Source organism: Stegodyphus dumicola, chromosome 10 (genome assembly GCF_044657685.1).
Source record: "Stegodyphus dumicola isolate Sdum_Otavi_A_Nest chromosome 10, ASM4465768v1".
NCBI classification, from domain to species: Eukaryota; Metazoa; Arthropoda; class Arachnida; order Araneae; family Eresidae; genus Stegodyphus; species Stegodyphus dumicola.
This window is the reverse complement of record NC_140777.1, coordinates 184,341,760-184,362,097: the sequence shown is the minus strand read 5'-3', so window position 1 is coordinate 184,362,097 and position 20,338 is coordinate 184,341,760. Positions and strand designations below refer to the sequence as shown.

The window sequence follows — 20,338 nt, the reverse complement described above, 5'->3', positions numbered from 1 at the left end:
GAATGCATTTTAACAGAATACTACAAAAATCCGTTAAAGCATAATATGAATGAAAGGATTTTCCGCTTGGTTCAGTTGAAATGAAGAGATGCAGAGATACGTAAAGAAATCCATATCAAAAATTCAAAAGAGACGTTTCTTTTTCTTCGTGAATTATACATACGAAAAATATATTACCATTTTCCACGGTTCAAAGAAATGGCGTGGAACCAACTGTTCGAACAACGTTAATGATAATAATTTCGTAAGAATATTTGCGATCTTTTATTCTGATTACCGGGCACTAGTTACATAGTTTAGCAAAGGATAAACTTCGGTATATTATTTCTAGTAAGGTTCGAATATTTTAGACCCCATTTTATATCATACTTGTCCATTCATTCGAAGCAAATTAAAGGGAATTTTATCCAACATACCGTTTGATTATGGCTTAGTGGAATATATTTGATTTCGGAGCTGCCTCTGATGTATTCGAGGTTCATTTTATAATGCACCATCATTTGAAAACTTATTCTGAAATTAAGTGGTGTATTATAGAGCGTAACGCATTAAGTGAAGCTGAAAGCAATTTTTTTTTTTACTTCTTGGGATAAGAATGCATTTTGTTAACTTTTTATCGACTTGTGCATTCAATGCATAAATTGCATTGAATGCTATCTTAAATCCCATATTCAATTCGTTATAAACATTTTCGGGAAGAGATGCATTAGAGGAATTCATAACTGGACACCGGCTCGTACTCGAATTATCAATTATCAGCACTCTCAACCCCCCCGGACCTTTGGTGGGAGGACGTCGTAAGGTAAAATGTTGAAAAATACAATCAGAAAAATTATTTTATGAAAGATTAGTTTATTATTATTTAAGAAATGCCACTGCGTCAAATTTTATAGATCAATGCTTCAATGAAATATGAAAAAAAATATTTAGAATTTGTTTCCATATGATGTGAGTGATAAGAGTTGAATTTGTTTTCCCACATCGTTCAAAATTTCACACCTGCAAGGAATAGATTCCTTCTTTATGAAAAATTTCACGTTGTATAAAATATTTGTGTTATAATTATTCAAATAATATTGTCAAATAAAAAATACTTGTAGTATATCTTATTAAATGGTTTACGTCAGCGGTTCTCAACCTTTTGACTAGCGCGTACAACCTAAACAAAAACTTAAAACTTACCACTACATTCTACAATGAATAGTTTTCAATTTCTGAATAGGAATATTAAAAAAAATATTTTGCTATTTGCACAGCGTATTGGCTATTTGTATTAAACATGCACACATAAAAAATATTAAATTAAAAATGGATTAGTATTTTAATTATCAAAATTTAAGTTATTTTAATATTTTAATTCTAAAATTTTGTGCGAAATCTGGGCGTGTTTTAAGTGAGATGAATTTGTTTATGTTTGGCTTTATTTCACTCAGTTTTAACCGTAAATTAGGATCCACTTTTAATTTTATTCTTTATTTATTTTTCAAATATAACATGGAAGAATATCCTTGTTCGCACAAGTAGGTTGTGCAAATTGTGAATAAAAATTTACTAGCTTTATTTGAAATGCCTTTACTATTTTTTTCGTTCAGCTAAAAGTTAATAATGGTGTTAATTTTGAAATCTTCAGTTAGAATTCGATCATCGGAAATTTCTATCGATTGTTCTTTCTCTTCACGAGACTTTTGTATTGAATAGTAAACAAGTAATATAAAAATTTGATTTTAAAGTCAATTCTTACTTAGGTCAAAAAAGAAAAATTTTAAAATACAAATTTTTTTTATTAAATTAAAAAATTTTAAAATTTTTAATATGTGAAAAAATTGTATTAACATCAAGTGCCATCCACTAGAAGTTAAAAAAAATTTACTTTAACTTGAGTGGACGAATAAAAAGTATTTTATTAACGATTGAAAATTACTTAATTAGTTAAAAAAAATTAAAGTAAATTCCTACTTAGGTCAACAAAGAAAATTTTAAAATACAAAAAAGAGTTTAATATGTGAAAAAACTGCATTAACATCAAGTGTCATCCACTACAACTTTAAAAAAATGTATTGGAACTTGAATGGATGAATAAAAAGTATTTTATTAACGATTGAAATTTAATTAATTAAATAAATTTTTTAAAAAAATTAAGTAATTTGCTACTTAGGTCAACAAAGAACAATTTTAAAAATGCAAAAAAGATTTTTTTAATTAAAAATTTGTAATATGTGAAGAAACTGTATTAACATCAACTGCAAATTTAAAAAAACATATTTGAAGTTGAGTGGATGAATAAAAAGTATTTAAAAAAATAATCCTTCGTGTTTCACCGAACTCAGCCTTCCGGAAATTATCACCTTAAGCTGTTACCTATTGCACGTACTACAAACTCTTCCCCAATTAAAAGCTGATTAAACGAACGCTGCCAAAACGCAGAAACTGCGGCGAAGAAAATTGGCGACACACTTCAAGACTATGATTGTTCTAATGGCGGCAACCCCAATTTATAGGAGAGCAGAACCATTTGTAAGCGCACGTTTCGCGGTCAGCTTTTTAGGGCTGGTCCGTTTTGAAAAATCACTCGTAGCCATTCGATCAGACCGGACGAGAGAACCTGAGAAAAATGAAGATAATACTCGGGATATGGGTAAGTGTTCTCATATTTAAAGATTTTTTTTTTTATTCAATGCACCACTTAAGTGAACAATCACTTGAGTGCCCTTTTCATTGCCTTTTATGTGGATATAATTGCTTTTACTTCTAAAGAGAAGAATCTAAAAAATTCCAATAACCAGATGACCCATGATTATACTGCGGAAGTTAAATAATGTTGTAAATGAGTGCAATAAATTACTTCTTATTGTAGATACTTAAAACGTGTTTTGCTGTCCTGAAGAAAGATACTTAAAAACTTACGGAAACACATGTGGCATACAATACATATATTTTCTAAAAATAATTAGCCCAGAAGGGCTATTAATTTTGCTTTGGTATTTGGCGTGAAATTTAGAATTTGTTTTATTATCGATTTTATATTGAAAAACTTCAACGAATTTTTTATTAACAAACTTAAGTATTTCAAAGTGATCCATGGCAACGTTGTACAGAAAATAACATTTTTACCTTCAGCGCGTGAGACTGTGCATTGAAAATTCTAAAGATGGGTTAAATTTAAAATTATTTTGCGATATTGCTTTCGAACTGAATTTTATAGTTTAAGTACTAAGAACACGATATTTAATAAATAAAGGTAGCACAAATAATGTTAAAAAAAGCCCTTCCGACGAAATTTAAAATCTCGAACTTTTCAGATTTTCTTTAATTATTATTAATTTTTGAATTTTTAGATGCTAACGTTTAAACTTTATTTTACCGTAATGACTTTTGAAACACTACAGTTCTTCTCAAACATTTTCAAGTAATACATCGAGTTTAAATTTAAATGAAGGAACAAGAAGTGAAGTGTGAAACATATATAGTTTGATTCGTGTGTTTATTAAACGTTTTTGATTTTTTATAGTCTGAACCTACTGGAGTTAATCTCGAAATACGATTTTGAGCTAATTTAGTTTTCATTCGAGCGTGTTGCCATTCCGCAAAATGTAAGTTATTTCTTTTTCAAATGGAATCTTTCGGTAATCGATAAATAAACCAAGCTATTTAAAAACGATAGACGCAGTTCTTAAGAATATTTTTTTTTTTTTTTTTTAGTTTTTAATCTCACGCACTTACATTAAAATGCATTTAATTCGAGATATGTATAATTAAGAACATTAAATATTTCAAAAGAAATATGCTATATATTTTTCACTTTTCAATATGAGAAAGATATATAACGTTCCTATTTCATACTAAATGTATATTCATTTAGCATGCTATAAAATATTTCGCAGTACTTCCTGGACCATCTCTGTTCTTAATCTGCACCGAAAACTATGTTAAACTTTAAAACATCCCCTTTTCAGCGACCATTTAAAATCTGAATCCTATCAGATTTTTTTTTCTTATTTTTCTCGCTTTATATTGATATAATTTAATATTGATATTAATTAAATTTGTTTTCAGCTTTTACATGATTTGATTTTACTTTCAAATATACACTTTTTTACGTATATTTAACGCATTTGTTCATTTATTGTCTATTTTAAGCTTCGGCTTCATTTAACTTTAATGTTCAATTTATCGAATTTAATTGTACATGGAAACAAAGAAGACATATTGATACGTGACACATTTCCCAATTTGAAGCATCTGCATTTGTAATTTTTTTGAATTTTTATGATTATTATTGACCTGAATTAAGTTTTTAGATTTATAATTGCTAAATTTGCTTTTTATAATCTAGTGTCTATTTTAAGTTTTTGAAGATCGCTCCGAAATACTTTAAGGCCCACCAGCGGCCGAGCGGTAAAGTCGCTGAACACTGGTAGTTCGGTCCGAGGTTCGAATCCTGCGAACGGGCTGGCTGCATGGGTGTTTTTGTGGTTTTCCCCATGTGTAACGTGTATACGAGCCAGTTTCCCTTAGAAAGTCCTCCACGAAAGGCATCCCTCCCCTTTGGCAGATAGCCCTAGTGTGCTTTGCCGTAATTAAATACACCACACCACACCACCGAAATACTTTATGCAGTTTCATTTAACTTTAATTATAACAGATCAAACTTAATTGAAAACGTAAAAGAAGATGCGGAACATGACAATTAGTGTAGTTTAAAGTTATTTGTCTGTAAGGTTTTATGAATATTATTGACGTTAATTAAAGTTTTAATATATTTTACACTCGTGTTTAAGTTCAAAACATTAACATATAACAATATTTGAAAACAACAAAATTTGTTTCTAAATATTGCTGTTTATATCTGCCAAATTTGTCATTTTCTTATTCAGTATCTATTTTAAGTTTTTGAAGGTAGTTCAGAAATACATTATGTATACTGCTCGGAAAGCATATAAGCATTATCGCGCCACGCACATGGGGAAAATCCCTCCTCGTGATTGGATTGGGCTTCCGATGACATCATTTCTTCTACAATTACGAGCGCCCACCAGCGGCCGAGCGGTAAAATCGCTGAATACTGGTAGTTCGGTCCGAGGTTCGAATCCCGCGAACGGGCTGGCTGCATGGGCGTTTTCGTGGTTTTCCCCATGTGTAACGTGTATACGAGTCAGTTTCCCTTAGAAAGTCCTCCACGAAAGGCATCCCTCCCCTTAGGCAGATAGCCCTAGTGTGCTTTGCCGTATTCTCAATACACCAACAATTAGGAGCGCCTTGACTTTGCTTGGACTCGATGATACATCTCCATATCGTTTGTTTACGTTTTGATAGCAGTACCGAAATGATTTTTGTTGCTATGAGATTACACGTCTTACAGCACTGTTGTGTGGTGAATTTAACATAAAAAAAATCTGATGTATACACTACATGACTTCCTTGTACGGAATATTAAATTATACGCATTTTTTATTGCATTTCGTTTAAACTTATTGGATTGAATTAAATCTACACTGGTGTGCAAAAATTAAGGACAAGACGGTTTTTTCAATATAACTTTGTACAAAAGCTTTCCAAATCAACACATTAAATACCGTAAAATCCCCAATACGTAAGGACATGAGTAATGTAAGCAACACTTACTAAAAGAGAAATCAGAGGGATAAAAAGAAGCTTTATTGAAAAAGTAGCATGGCGCGCAATGCGACTGAAGGCGGAAACATCCCTGTGATGGGTGTCCAGCAAGAAACATCCGGTCTTTAATAGGGGATATGATCTCCCCTGACTACTAGGCAGGTTTCACAGCGTCTGCCCGTGCTGACAATGAGGGTGTCAATGAGTTGTTGAGGCATTGCTGCCCATTCGTTTTGCAGCGCCAATCGAAGCTCCGGAATCGTTACTAGTTGTAAGGTATGAGCTGCTAAGCGTCGGCCTAGAAAATCCCATACATGCTCGATGGGATTGAGATCCGGAGATCGTGCCGACCAATCCATACGTTCAATATCCTCACTGTCTAAGAGCTGTTCGGCAGCTATTGTGCGATAACATGGTGCATTGTCGTCCATGAAAAGGAACTGCGGTAACATAGCGCCTCTAAAAAGACGCACATATGGAAGAAGAATCTCGCTACAATAACGGGTCCCGTTGACTGAACCTGCGTCGAAGATGTGAAGGTCTGTACGACTACCAAGCATGATGCCTCTCCAAACGAGAACACCGCCACCTCCATACCTGTCCCTTTCAATGATGTTCGAAGGATGATTGCGGCTTCCCCGCTCTCTCCAGATGAGTATGCGATGAGAATCGCTACTCAGACTGAATCTGCTCTCATCTGTAAAGAGTACTCGTCCCCATTCATTGCCTCTCCAATTCCGGTGTTCCCGGCACCCCAGAGAACGCCTTCTCCGATGGGCAGGCGTTATAGGTACACACCGTACAGGCCGTCGTGCAAACAGACCACCACCGTGCAGTCTTCTAGCCACGGTAAAACGCGATATTGGTCGTAAAAAGATGTATCCTCAAAAAGGATGCGCTGAAATCCTTGATGAAAAGTGTAAGTCGGTGTAAATTAGTTCTGACATAATCCAAACATGGATTTAAAGGTAAACAGTTATTTAGCAACAGTTTACTCTAATCAGTACATTGTTAATCCATATTTGAAGTATGACGGAAATTTGAACCCCTTTTTTTTTTTTTTTTTTTTTTTTTTTTTTTCACAGAAATGCTATTGTAATTTCTATACTCAAAACAGAAAATGAAAACCTGTTGCTTTCCGCTCCAAAGACCACAGAACTAACTCAACATGAAAGAAAAGTCTCTGAAAGAAAGTTGAATTTTTTTAGAGAGCCTGGAAAAGTTCTTTTATGTTGAAAAAAGTGACAAGAATCAACCGCAGAAAATTGATTAATGTTACACCGAACCTTATATGCAAGATTTTTATCTTTATCAGCTGCGATTTCTATTTGCAAGGACATAGAATATTGTCAAGTTTGACTTTAATACTTATTTAAACTTTCCTATTTTAAGTGTTTTCTTTTAAGTACACAAATATACGGCTGCGATTTCGATTTGTTGTTGTCGAGTTTGTGGAATTTGACTTTAATACAAGTCTTCTTTAAGTTCCTGCTTTTAGAAATCGCTTCAGATATTAAGCAGAATTCTAAATTTGGTACTTATGGAGCATTCAATCTCTCGTTTTTCTTTTTATGTAATTCTGCGAATTCAGATATATTTTAAAAGTAAAATAATGAAAAATTATTCTTCCAAGATGATTAAATCATTAAGCATTTTAATACCAAGCCAAAAATTCAACTTTGATTAACTTGAGAACAAAATCTGAAGACCGTTACGGTGCGTCAACGAAACTACGTCACCAATAGATTTGCAGTTACACTGCAGTAACCTAGCAGCACCGTCCCCGTTTTTGAGCCCCCGAGTTTACCGAGAAACCCCCGAGAAACACGACATTTTTATCAGAAAATATGGAAGGCGCCAAAACTATTCACGAACAAAAGTCTGATTTTTACATGTACTTAGTCGCTTGTAATCTTTCAATGTACATATTTGTTACTAATCTGAACATCTTAATTCGGTCAAGAAATGAGTGCATATAAAAAAAACTAGCATATGTAACCCTAGCTTAGATATTCCTGTGGATTAATATTTCTAAGAAATGTGTAAAACAAATACTAAAGAAAGATTAGCATGTTTAGGATGAAAGTTTTCCACCCTGGGGGAAAGTTTCGGAACCCAATTCCGAATGATATTTTTTTATGCTCCACAGAAGAGATCAAAGATAAAAATACACTTTGTAGTCATACGAAGGTTAAGTCGCTCTTTTTTAATCCTTTAAATAGTTGCTTTATTTATTTATTTATCTGAAAATGTCCAATATCAGCTTCACTGCCCATTATTAATAAATTTTTAATCGCTTTTAAGCATTTTTCCCTCGATGATTCATGGATTTATTGATTTTCATTTTTGTTTTCTTATAAATGGAGCTTGACTGTAGTTGACCATTTCTAAACTTTGTTAACAAACCTTAATTGGGTTACTGTGCCAAGCATTGTATAGCGAACAATTTTCTCAATGAAAAGGTTTGGATTTTAATTGCGGTTCTAAAATGTTTACCCATACTGTTACCGACCTATAATATCGGTGTATATTTCTGAAATATAATTAGCAAAATCGTAGCATTCGAAAGGAGAGCAACCGCGAAAAGCCTGACAATTAACGTAGCAACTGTATATGCTTATTTTATTGCAAAAATTGATTTCATTTGTGTATTTGTTCTCTTGGTAAATCTCTTCAAATGGCAGCTTTGAGGTACATTCTTGCCGTCTAAAAATGAATTATTTTCTTGACTTTACATTCTACTTAAAATTAAGTTTTTCTTTTTAATAAATTGGCCCACCAGCGGCCGAGCGGTAAAATCGCTGAACACTGGTAGTTCGGTCCGAGGTTCGAATCCCGCGAAAGGGCTGGCTGCATGGGCGTTTTCGTGGTTTTCCCCATGTGTAACGTATATACGAGCCAGTTTCCCTTAGAAAGTCCTCCAAGAAGGCATCCCTCCTCTTAGGCAGATAGCCCTCGATGCTTTGCCAAAATCACACACACACACACACACTTTTTACTAAATTGTTATCAATATTTTTTAATAACGGTAATGGAAAAATAAACTACATGTACGGTGATCCGTCATTTATTGCATCGTTTTAAAATCAAAGTTTACAACAGTTTGAATTTATAATTAGCCAAAATTGGCAATTTCCCCGGAAAGGGATATTAATTTTGTTTTGGCATTTTGCGTCGATTTACTTTTGAAATTTTTGAAAATAATCGTTTGCAATCGTGTTATATCTTTTTTCGGCAGGCTGTTTCACATTTTATAAAACTTTAACGAGTTTTTGATTAACAAACTAAATGATTTCAAAGCGATCAATGACAACACTCTACGAGAAAAAAAAGTATCTCTAATGCTAGACTGTGTATTTGAAATTCTAAAGATATGCTCATTTAAATTATTTTGTGATATTGCTGTTGAATTTAATTTCGTGGTTTAAGCGCGAAGACTGTGATATTAAATAAATAAAGGTAGCACACAAAACGTAAGAAAAAAAAAAACACCTCTTTGGTCGTAATTAAAATTTGAAATCCTTCAAATACCCCCCCCCCCGAATTCAACGATTTTATACCAATCACGCTGTGCTACAGTAAGAGAAATAAGAGTGAAAAACCTTCGAGCTCATTTTATTATTTTAAATACCTTAATTTCAAAGAAAGGTGTTTGCAAACAGATTCCAGCCACCTAAAAGTTATTCGTTTTTAGCATATGAAAGTTATTCAGTTTGCCGTTTGTATAGATACATAATATAGACGAAGCTAGAGATCAGTTTTGCTTCAAATGGAACAGTAAATACTTCGCATTTTTTATGGCTTTTACGAACAAAGTGAACAGAAATGGAACAATTTGTACACTGAAAACAAGTACAAAAGATCAACTCTCAATAAATCTTATCTACTTAAAACGAATAATATTTAGGAGATCAAATTTTGCCTGTAAACAGTTTTTGTTGGAAGGCAAGATGTTTGAAATGAAAAAAAAAATTATTCGAAGGGCCTTTTTTACGAAATAAAGGAAATATTGTAATCACGAAGAATTCCGGTTATCATATTTCAACGAAAATATCCATTTTGACCACTATCGTACGCAATTTAACGACATTTTTGCGTGACATCTGTACATAAGGACAGAGTAAAGGACTCTTTTTTTTCCCCCGAAAACGAATTAATAAACTGATTTAAAATGGATTCACAAGAGATTTTTTTCGTGGCGTCTGTACGTATGTATCCGCATAACTCTAAAATGAGTAGCTTCAGAACGTTGAAATTTCGTATATATTATCGTATATATTTCGTATATATTATGATATCACATGTAGTTTTGGGGTAAAATCGGCTGCACCAAAAGTATATAAATATATCTATTTATCTGTACCCACTCTGCTATTCGACTTGGTCAGCACAGTTTCTTTTAGTCTTATATGTAGGTAAACTGTGCATTTTTTGCTTTAAAAATTATTGAATTATGTTATTCTTATCTTTCAGATAATATTTTCATGCTTTAGTTAATCCGCATGCAGTAGTTGTAGAATTATCAACAATTTAATAGTTCCACTAGTCTGAGTTCTGATTTAAAAGTTCGGAGTGCGGTTGAGCCTAATTTTTCTTTTCTCTTTTTTTTTTTTTTTTTTAACCGTAGCAGCCATATTTGTTTGCATTTGAAACTTAGCAGACTAGTGGATTTATTGCCATTCTAAAGAAACCAGGCTTCGCAAAAACAACTGTTTCCTTTTTATTTGTCTAATTTGTTTTGTACATCGTTTTACATTTATTTTAGTATTTGAATAGAACATGTGACAATGATTAGAAAATTCTTCAGATGATATAATTTTTGTTCATTCTAAGTTATAAAATGAATGAGATGTAACGCTATTAATTGATTCTAGCGCCAGAGTGTCGCTATGGTAAATAAGTATAATGAATTTTACAAAGTGCATTTATTGTATTGTGGTTTATGCGCTATTAATAAAGTAGATTTTATTCAATTCAATAAGTTAAATGAAATGCAGGAAAAAATGCGTATAATTTAATATTCCGTGCAAGGAAGTCATGTGATATATACATCAGATTTTTTTAAGTTAAATTTCGTTTCTTATAGTATATAAGAAAAAGGTGTTCTTGAATTTATAGACTTTTAAATTCAAAACGTTTCTCAGAATGGAAAAGTAACAGCCCTTTAACAGGGTGTATTTTAATAAGATGTAATGCAATTAATTAATTTATTATGTCATAACGTATAATTTTTAACGATGCCATTACTTTGATTACTGTAAATTCTGAATTTTATAAATAAAAATTCCCTTTGCTTCATTTTTAGAGATTCGTTCAGTTGGTTTATTGCTGTGATGTATTAAGTTAAAAAAAAGGGGGGGGAAACAGAACTTATAACAGGGCGACAACTATGTGTGTCAGGTTCTGAAAGGGTCACGACGAGATAAGAAAACATAATGAAGCAGATTTTCAGTTTCGACTATACAAACAATAATAATCATGATCTGTGAAGAAAATGTGATGATATCGTAGCAGATGATGGTTTTAAAGAATCGCTTTAGGCGTCTGCATATTTACGGTTTAAATGATTAGCCTGTTTCTTTAATAATGATTGTTATTGAATTCTTTTGAAAATCATCATGAAAGTACATTGCGAATGTTTCTCCAAAAGCTACTTAGTGTTCTGTTTTAATTATTTTTATTTCCTCATTGAATGAGCTTGATAATTTTTTAGATTGTCGCAGAAACATGTTACCTCTGTTAACGCTTTATATAAATATGTTTCAAGTTAACATAAATTTACCGGAACATTTTCTTAGTTTGCACAAAGTTAATTCACTGTGCAAAAGTTTAAAGATGAAGTATTCTTATCAGTTTGTTTAATATTTTCAGGTAGTTAAAATCTATTCGTTAAAAAAGAAATTAAAGTCTGTATCACTAAAATCTAACATACCAGGAGTTAAATTGCGTCTTACTCAATTAATTTTCTTGTCTTACGAAAAGAAAGTTTATTAAGTAAGACTAAAGTTTTGTTCGGAAAAAGGAAATCATTAGCATCATTTTAAAAAGAAAAATCTGGCTCGAGCAACATAAAATATAACAATATTTATATTCATACTTACTATCATAAAATTGCATAGCATTAACAATCAAAAATAGAGTAAAATGTGTAGTCATAAAATTACGATTAAGTAACAATTTACACCATACATAGCCCACCAGCGGCCGAGCTGTAAAGGCATTGAACACTGGTAGTTCGCTCCAAGGTTCGAATCCCACGAACGGGCTGACTTGGGAGTTTTCGTGGTTTTGTCCATGTGTAACGTATAAACAATCCAATTTCCCTTAGAACGCCCTCCATGAAGGCATCCCTCACTTTAGGAAGACAGCCGTAAAAGGTATTTCTCCCACCTTTTTAGCATGCCTTCGTAATGTAGTGACCAGCACGCTCGGCGCGTATTCGAGAGGTCCGGATTTCAAGTCCCGGCGAGGGCATTGCTCATTTTTCATGTCTCCTGCTTAGAAATAACCTAATGTCTCTATAGTGGCGCCTGAACTAAAAAAGGTGGTAGATGATGATTCTCCAGCACCAGGATTTGGCGAATGGATCCCCTAATCACCAGTCGCCCTTTAAAAGGGGAAGTATATAAGGTATTTCTCCCGCCTTCTTAGCATGCCTTCGTGGTGTAATGGCCTGCACACTCGGCGCGTATACGAGAGGTCCGAGGTTCGAGTCCCGGCGAGAGCATTGCTCATTTTCCATGTCTTCTGCTTCGAAATAACCTAATGCTTCTGCAGCCGCCGTAGTGTGCTTTGCCGTAATCTCAATAAACCAAACCACACCATGCATAACACTACACTATAATCAATACTCTTTGTATGTCAAAACAAGTTTAGTAGTTATTACTCTTCAACATTACATGTATGTAATAGCTACATCTGCTTTAATAATCAGCTCTGTTAATCTTTGCACACACATAGATTTTGATGTCCTAGGTAATAATATATTACAATTAGATGACACCCCGTTGAAGAATTATTTTCTTATTTCGAAATATATTATTAGCTGCCTTTCATTTAATGTTGCACATTTACTTCACACATTCGCTGTAAAGAAGTGATGGACATATTTGGAAAACCCCTCTGTCCTATTACAACCTGAGCCATACAATAATCTGATTACAGACGACATTTCGAAGCTTGTATAAACATAGTTACTCTTCTTCATGTATCTATGTGATCCCATTCTTCATGCCAACTATCTTTAAATTCTATGTTAATAAAATTTCTCATAATTCTCTATAAAAAAGGGAGATCGTTCGAAAGAATTTCAGATTTCGCAAACGAGTCTGTGATTTTGTTACCATCTTTGCCAGAATGCTCGAACATTTTTACATCAGTCTTTTCCAACATCGACACAAACACATTTTTAATATCTTTAGTATTACGCATTAAACTTTTATAAGATGCTAAAGCTTGCCAAACACTGCGACTATTAAAAAAAACATTGTTTTGGAAAATTTATAAATTGAGCACAATATAAAATGATTTGCAAAAAAGAAACAAATCTGTAAAAGGAAGCCCAAACAAATTTGATAGAGAGAATCAAGTAGAATTGTAAAACTAAAGTTTTTATTGGTGTGGTATTAGTTTTAGAAAGACTGTGAAATTTTTTGAGACTGATAGATCAAGGCAGAAAAATATTCTGTTCAATTTTTCGTGTATAAAACAAGGAATTAACAATCACAATGCCATCTCTCAATAACAAAGATACTTAAATGAATATAATTTGCAAGAAAAGAAAATCTGAAAGATTTCAGATTTTAAATTACGCGCTCAAGGGCGCTTTTTTAACGTTTTCCGTGTTACCTTTATTGATTAAATATCGTGTTTTTCGCACTTAAACCATAAAATTCAGTTCAACAGCAATATCGCAAAATAATTTTAAAATGATCATATCTTTAGAATTTCCGCCTCGCGCGCTGGAGATAAAAATGCTTTTTTTTTGGGGGGGGGTACAGTTCGTTGAGTTTCTTAATCAAAAACTCAAATGCTTTACAAAATATGAAATAGATAATAAAAGAAGTTCCAAATTTGGGCTTCGAGATGCTCATATTCGGGTGGAGACGTACGTTATTCAGAACTGGATGGCTCTAGGTACCGTTGTTTCATCACAATGCGAGAAACATACATACATTTATGCAGATTCTTCGTTATTTAATTTCTTTAAATATAATGCAGGGCTCTAATATTGGGTGGCAAGAATTTAAAGAGTGATTCGCCGCTTAGTGAATCAACGCAAACTGCCTAAACGAAATTAATAATCCTTCTGAATAAATTGCCCCTTTGGTCTAAAAAGGCTTGCAAAAATGAAAAAGGAATTAAAGCATTAACGAAATTTAGAAAATTTTGTTTAATTTGGAGATTCAAGATTAAAGATTATAGATGAGTATTAAAGAGAGTATAGTTAATGGAAATCTTATTAAAATTTTTATGGTCAGTTTGAGAGGAATGCATTTAACAAAGTGGGACCAAACGTGGTTATCTGTAAAGAATTTCTTAGTTTTCATATCTGCGATAAATTTCATTTTTTAAATAAAAAATCGAGAATTTTGCAGATTTTCCTTACTTTTTTGCCGTTTTCAAGCATACATTTTATTATTAAAAGAGGTCATTATGTAAAATACATGCTTTTTCAAATCTGTTTGGCTGTAGCTAGCTATAGAATTCTAGTTTAGTTTATATACATTTGTACTATTTAAATGGAAGAAAAGCCTTATTATCTCTTAATAAGCATTTGCTTTATGGAAGAATATACATTAAAAATACCATTTGAAGGCTTCAGTTTAAATTTTCGTGGTAAGTTTACGCAGTGCAATTCTTAATACTGAAGGAATACTAGAAAAAAGACAATACAGTCATTTTGTGTACGGATAAGGAAAAAATGAAATTTTTTAATTCGTACGTGAATTCATTAGATTTTCTATAGCTGTATAATTTAACATAATAGCTTCTTTTTCTAGTTTAAAGAAATTTCCACTTACAAAATTATTTAAGATAATTTAGTCAAATGTACCTCTTCATATATGAAATAAGTTACTAACTACATTTAGAAAATTGAATTTTCGCGAATTCATTTCCAAAATGGGATTTTTAATATTTTGCTAATAAAGAATCTCGTATTGATTAATAAGTCAGTTTTAGATATTCGAAGCTAGCTTATGTGTTACAGGCTTTCAGAAGTTTCAGTAAATTATCACATTTATTCAGTTAATAATTGTTCTGAATGATTAATGTTTTGGTTAATAATTTCAGAAACATACTAATATTTATCCTGAGTGAGAATTTTCCAGTCTTAAAATCTTAAAATTCCAAACATTTAGAGCATTTAAAATTCCAAACATTTCGAACATTTAGAATTCCAAAATAATTTATCAGAAAGAGAATTTAAGACCTTTACAAATTTTCAAAATTCGAAAAGTACAACTTAAAAGCTTTCACTTTCTGTAGAACAAAATGTTGATGCATTTGAATCACAATTTTGTGCGCTGTAAGAACTTATTCACTATCTCGCTATGCACTTTAGTAGTGGTAGGATACGAATTTCTTACTCTGGGTGTTTCGGATGGAAATCCGTAAATTTATAATTATTGTGATTGATTCGTTTGTTGGTTAATAATTTCACAATGGATGCTGAAGTTCTGGTGCCATTGACGAACTTAGTTTTATCTCATCTATGATTACCCATATAGCCATTCCGGTATTCTCTTCGACATGGAGAAATACATCTGCAGCATTATCATTTTATTAAGTTTGATAGCTGAATTTGATGTCTTTAAAGAAAATGATATCCACTTAATCCACAGTAGCAATCTACAGTAACTAGCACTTGGAAAATATTAAAAAGACAGCAATCTTTAGTCATATTGTAGTAGCTTTCCGTCTATTAGTAGTTTTGAAAGAGGCTGTTCACACATTTTTTAGACGATGTATATTGTATTCACAAAACTAAATTACATGAACTTCATGTGTTTTAAATGTTCTGTTTGACATCCCTTATTCTGAACTATCTTTCGACACCGCAATTTCCAGGATAATAATGCCTTTTGAAGTGGCAGAAGAGGTATTCTATCCCATTCCTCTCGAACGGCTTTGCAGAGTCCTGTTAGGGGTTTGGGACAACGTTTGGATAATGCAGTTTTTAAAAGTCCGAAAGCACAAAAATCCATAGGTGACAGATCGGGAGATTTAGTAGGGATATCAGTGAAGGGTAGGCTTTGATACCAGTTTTTTGTTCCATTTCTTTTAGGAAATTTACAGTGCATTTTGATGTGTGACTGCTAGCTTTGTCCTGATGGAGTCTCACAGATGGATGGCACTGTGGGTAAAGCGATGGTATTTCATTCAGAAAAATGGGCGATAAAATATGTTCCTGATAGTATTTGGAGTTAATCTTGACATTTTTTGCACTCTCTTTATTTTTCACTTGCCATTATGAGAAAAACCAGCAACAATCATGATACCCTTAGAAAAACTTTCTTTCGATTCTTTGAACCATGTACTTAAATTTTTTCTCCCCTTTTATGATAATAAATGGCTCTTTATTGTTACAATAAGTTAAATACACCCATGCTTCATCTATTGTGACAATTGTTTTCCATTTTTCTTATTTTTCTTTGGATAAGTGTTTCTCATATAGAATTCTGGAGCGTGTCCTGCGTTGAGCGATATGCTTTGGAAGAAGACGATGCACATTGCGTTTTTCCACTTTCATAAGTTTTAAATTTTTAACGTTTATCATTTTGTTTACAGTGGACACAGAGCATTTTAATGATTTTGCAACTGTCCTTTGACTAGGGTTTTTTTTTTTTTAATATTAAACAACGTACCTTTGCAATAGTCGAAGATGTCCATTTTTTCCTTGGATACTTGTTTGAAATTTTTGTCCCACTTGAGGCTCCAATTTGACGTTTTTTTTTCCTTTCTTGTTGACGATATTACCTATCGATGCTTTAGATATCACAAAACTATGACTCTCACATCGTTTTTGGATAACGGAGTATGCATATTTCTCTTCGGAAAGATCGTACATGTAGCCTTCGAACCACTGTTTTGTTGAATTCGCCATTTTGAATAAAATGAATTCGCCATTTTGAATAAAAACTTTCAAGCCACAGACGATAATTTTGACTTTTAAAAACATAGTACAATTGCAATTACTTCTTTGCAGCAAACGATCTTTTATTAATTACCGCTTACCAAAATCGTTAAAAAAATGTGCGAACAGCCTCTTTATACACATATTCAAGGTGTGAGACACACAAAAAGGACTGATCCAATAAATCATTGCACCTACAGAATCATTTCTCCGTAGCCCTTCACGAGATTCTCCATTTTTGCCTGAACCTCTTCAGCTGAGGTAAAATGGGTTCCCTTTAAGTAAGATTTAACTTTAGGAAATAAAAACGTCGCATGGAGCCAAATCAGGTGAATAAGGATGCCCCATCACATTAATGATTTTGCTGGTCAGAAGCTGCTTGACAGGTAGGGCCGTGTGAGCGGGTGCATTTTCCTGGTGCTACAGCCATCCATCAGTCCACAACTGTGGCCCTTTTTTTTTCCTATTTTTTTCACGAAGTCTTTTTAGTACTTCAATGTAGTAGTGTTGATAAACAATCTGTCCACTGGGATCCCATTTAATGGGCGCCCAACACGTTCATCATCTTACACTCTGTCCCTTCCCCCTGAAAACCTCTTATGCCATTCAAACACACGTGCATGATACAACTCATCTCCATTAGCGTCGGTTAATATTTGAAATGTTTCCTCCGTGGCTGATTTCTTAAGTTTCACAAGAAACTTGATGTTGATTCGCTGTTCCGTTTTTACATTAGACATTTTTTTCCGGAGAATGCAATTGCATGTGTTCACTCAATGACGCAGTTTCCCACTGGCATGGTCGGTTAAGTCGAAACTAGCCGCATGAATAGAGAAGGTGTGTGGCATGACGTCACCCAAACAGTTGTTGTCAACTCCACTCTGTTTCCAAGCCACACACTTAGTCTCTTTTGTGTGTGTGTGTGTCGCACCTCGTAGTCATGAAATATGATTTAAAAATTTACTGAACCAATAAAATTGCATAAATACACATAAATTAGAAGTAATATTTTTATTCCAATTATATGTATTTAATTCGTACAATTGAAACAGATTAATAATATTTTATACATTGCAAATGTCTCTTATTTTGCAGGTAGTCGTGACTTCTGTTGTGTCCATTTCTCTCGCCGAACCTAAGTATGAACCCCGTTATCTCTCTCAAGAAGTTGAAAATTCAGAAAATCGAGAATACCATCCTCATCCTGAGCCAAGAGGATACAAGCTTTACGATGTATATACTAAACCATATGAACCACAGTACCAGTCTATAGAACCTCAGTACAAAAACACTGAGCCTACGCATTACCAAGTTGATTCAAAACCAGCCCCTGGTTCACCTTATCCTCAGCCCAATCAACCACTTTATAATCAGCCGCCTCAACAAATAACATCCATTCAAAAACCGCAAGTGCCTCATGCTGATCATCAGCGGATTTCTTACAGCCAACCACCAAAGGACGTTTACATCCAAATAGAGCAGCCACAAGCAACTCTGTATCATAATCAAGGTCAACATGAGTATGAACCATCTGAGATTTCTCATTATCAAAGGGCTCCTGTAGCTGCACATCAAGGACCTCAAGAGTTACAGTCTATTCAGACTGCAGAACCAAAGTATGTGCAACCTATAGAGAGACAATACGTGCATCCTGATAAGCCTAAATATATTCCAGTTGAAGAGCCCAAACATACTCAGGTTATTCAGCCTCAGCAGCCACATTCTCCAGCACAACCCTATGATCCTAAACTGCCCCAATATTTTACCATGTATGAAAAACGTGTTATTCAAGATCCTACAGACAAATATGGTAAAGGGCCATGGCGATATCTTACGTACGGTCATGGTATCACTTACGGTAGCAAAGAACCTGGTAAAGTGTTTGAGAAAGGTTACGGTTACATCAGAGCGTTGGGCAGGGATCATTGCAAACTGCCCGAGCATCTGTGCCCACCCAAAGACGATAAACCTTTTGAGTACGAAGGCAGGAAAGAGCCTTACTTTGGATACCGGCCTCACTAATCAAGCAATTGGACGCATTAAAGAGGAACTGCTGAATGAAAACTTGACTATTTAAGAGAGATTTTCAGAAATTTAATATTTCTTCGTTATTCTTTTCTTTCCCTGCGTAGCTCAAGACAATTTCTTTTCACTGTTCATCAGTAACAAAATATACTAACTTCTGAAATAATGGAATATCGAGAGAGTGGTAAATCCATTTAATTCTTTTAGCATAAACTCATAAAAATGGCAAAAGTTTTAAGTTATTTAAACTCTTGATAAATATTGGTAACATGTCTAATATAGTTTCATACTGATGATAGTGACTGAGAATCGTATTGCAATGTTACACTCTCAGCTTTTTTCCAGCTTCCTCGTTTAGGAATAAAACGTCTGTGGCCTTCGTTCTCCAGCTATAGTTAAGTTTTCAACGAAGGATAAAGCCAATCTTTTTACAACTGTGTTCCTGTATATTCATAATTGAATAAAATGTGTTAGATGTTGAATGTGCAAGGTGTCAGTTATATTTTATGTGCTACAGAAATAGCACAAATTATAATAAAAATAATAATTAAGTTTTTGGTGTTTTATTTCACATTCTGGACAGACTGGAGCAAAGACTTCATACTTTTGCGTTTTCATTTGTGCAGGTAATTAATATATTAATTTGATTACTGTGTAAATTTCTTTATGGAAAGTTTCCTCAAACTAGAGCAGTATGTTAGATCTTTTTCTAACTTCTTGGAAGAAACTCCCATGAATGGCGACTCAGCAGACGTCATAACAGACAGCTATATTACACGCATTTTGAATTATCATGTTTTAAGACGATAAACTCTTCTAAAGCACTACTTACTGTTTTAAATTAAATAAGATGCCCGTATGGAAACTGCAAATAGTGTCATTAAAATTAAACGGAAATTAAAATTATGCATAATTTTGTGTTCAATTGGAAAATTACAATGAATTCCTTAAGCAGAATCTGATTTTATAATTAGTGTATGTTATTTCTACTTCATTGTACGAAGTATGTTAGTGCTTTGTCCTATGTGTTGAAGCACTGTAATGAATAATATAACTTAATGCATTGTGCATTATCTGTACCAGAATATTAGTACTATATCCTATGTGTAAAATAACTGTGTACCAACCTAATGATGCATATCATGTAATTGTTTAATTCTCTTCAATAAATGCCCGAAAAGGGCGCTCAGGTCCCCTGTGGAAGGGGCAGTACGATAGAGAGGTTGTGCATGGGGACTATACCATTTTTGTCAATGGCGATGGGGTTGTGCCTCCTGTCCTGTGTATCGAGGAAGGTGAGAATACGACGTGCAACATGTAGTCTTGCGTTATCTTGTTGGAAGGTGGCGTTTGGCAGGACTGGAAGATAGGATGTACCGCTCTGCGTTCAAATTACGATCGCTCCGAACTAGAGATGTGAGTGTCATGTACCCAATGGTTGCCCAAGCCATCACACCAAGTACAGGCTCCTATGCCTATAACGAATGCAAGCAGGCGAAGTGCAGTCTCCTCGGAGCCTCCAGACACGTACACGGCCATTAGAATACTGCAGGCAGAACCGGG

The 20,338-nt window shown here is 33.6% G+C and overlaps 2 protein-coding genes across 2 annotated transcripts in view; one reads left to right on the top strand and one right to left on the bottom strand.

Annotated features, from left to right (window-relative positions):
* The window catches only part of LOC118203765 (uncharacterized), a 392,790-nt gene that overhangs the window by 91,154 nt on the left and 281,298 nt on the right, over window positions 1-20,338 (bottom strand). The window lies entirely within an intron of this gene.
* LOC118200604 (uncharacterized) lies at window positions 2,479-19,327 on the top strand. Its single transcript, XM_035372568.2, has 2 exons — window positions 2,479-2,635; window positions 17,846-19,327. Exons 1-2 carry the CDS (start codon window positions 2,612-2,614, stop codon window positions 18,770-18,772), a joined length of 951 nt encoding a protein of 316 aa, XP_035228459.1. The 5' UTR covers window positions 2,479-2,611; the 3' UTR covers window positions 18,773-19,327.

Coding starts and splice junctions, on each gene's coding strand:
- LOC118200604 (XM_035372568.2), top strand. CDS start 2,612: ATGAAGATAATACTCGGGATATGG. Junction 2,636..17,845: donor AGATAATACTCGGGATATGG/GTAAGTGTTCTC, acceptor CTTATTTTGCAG/GTAGTCGTGACTTCTGTTGT.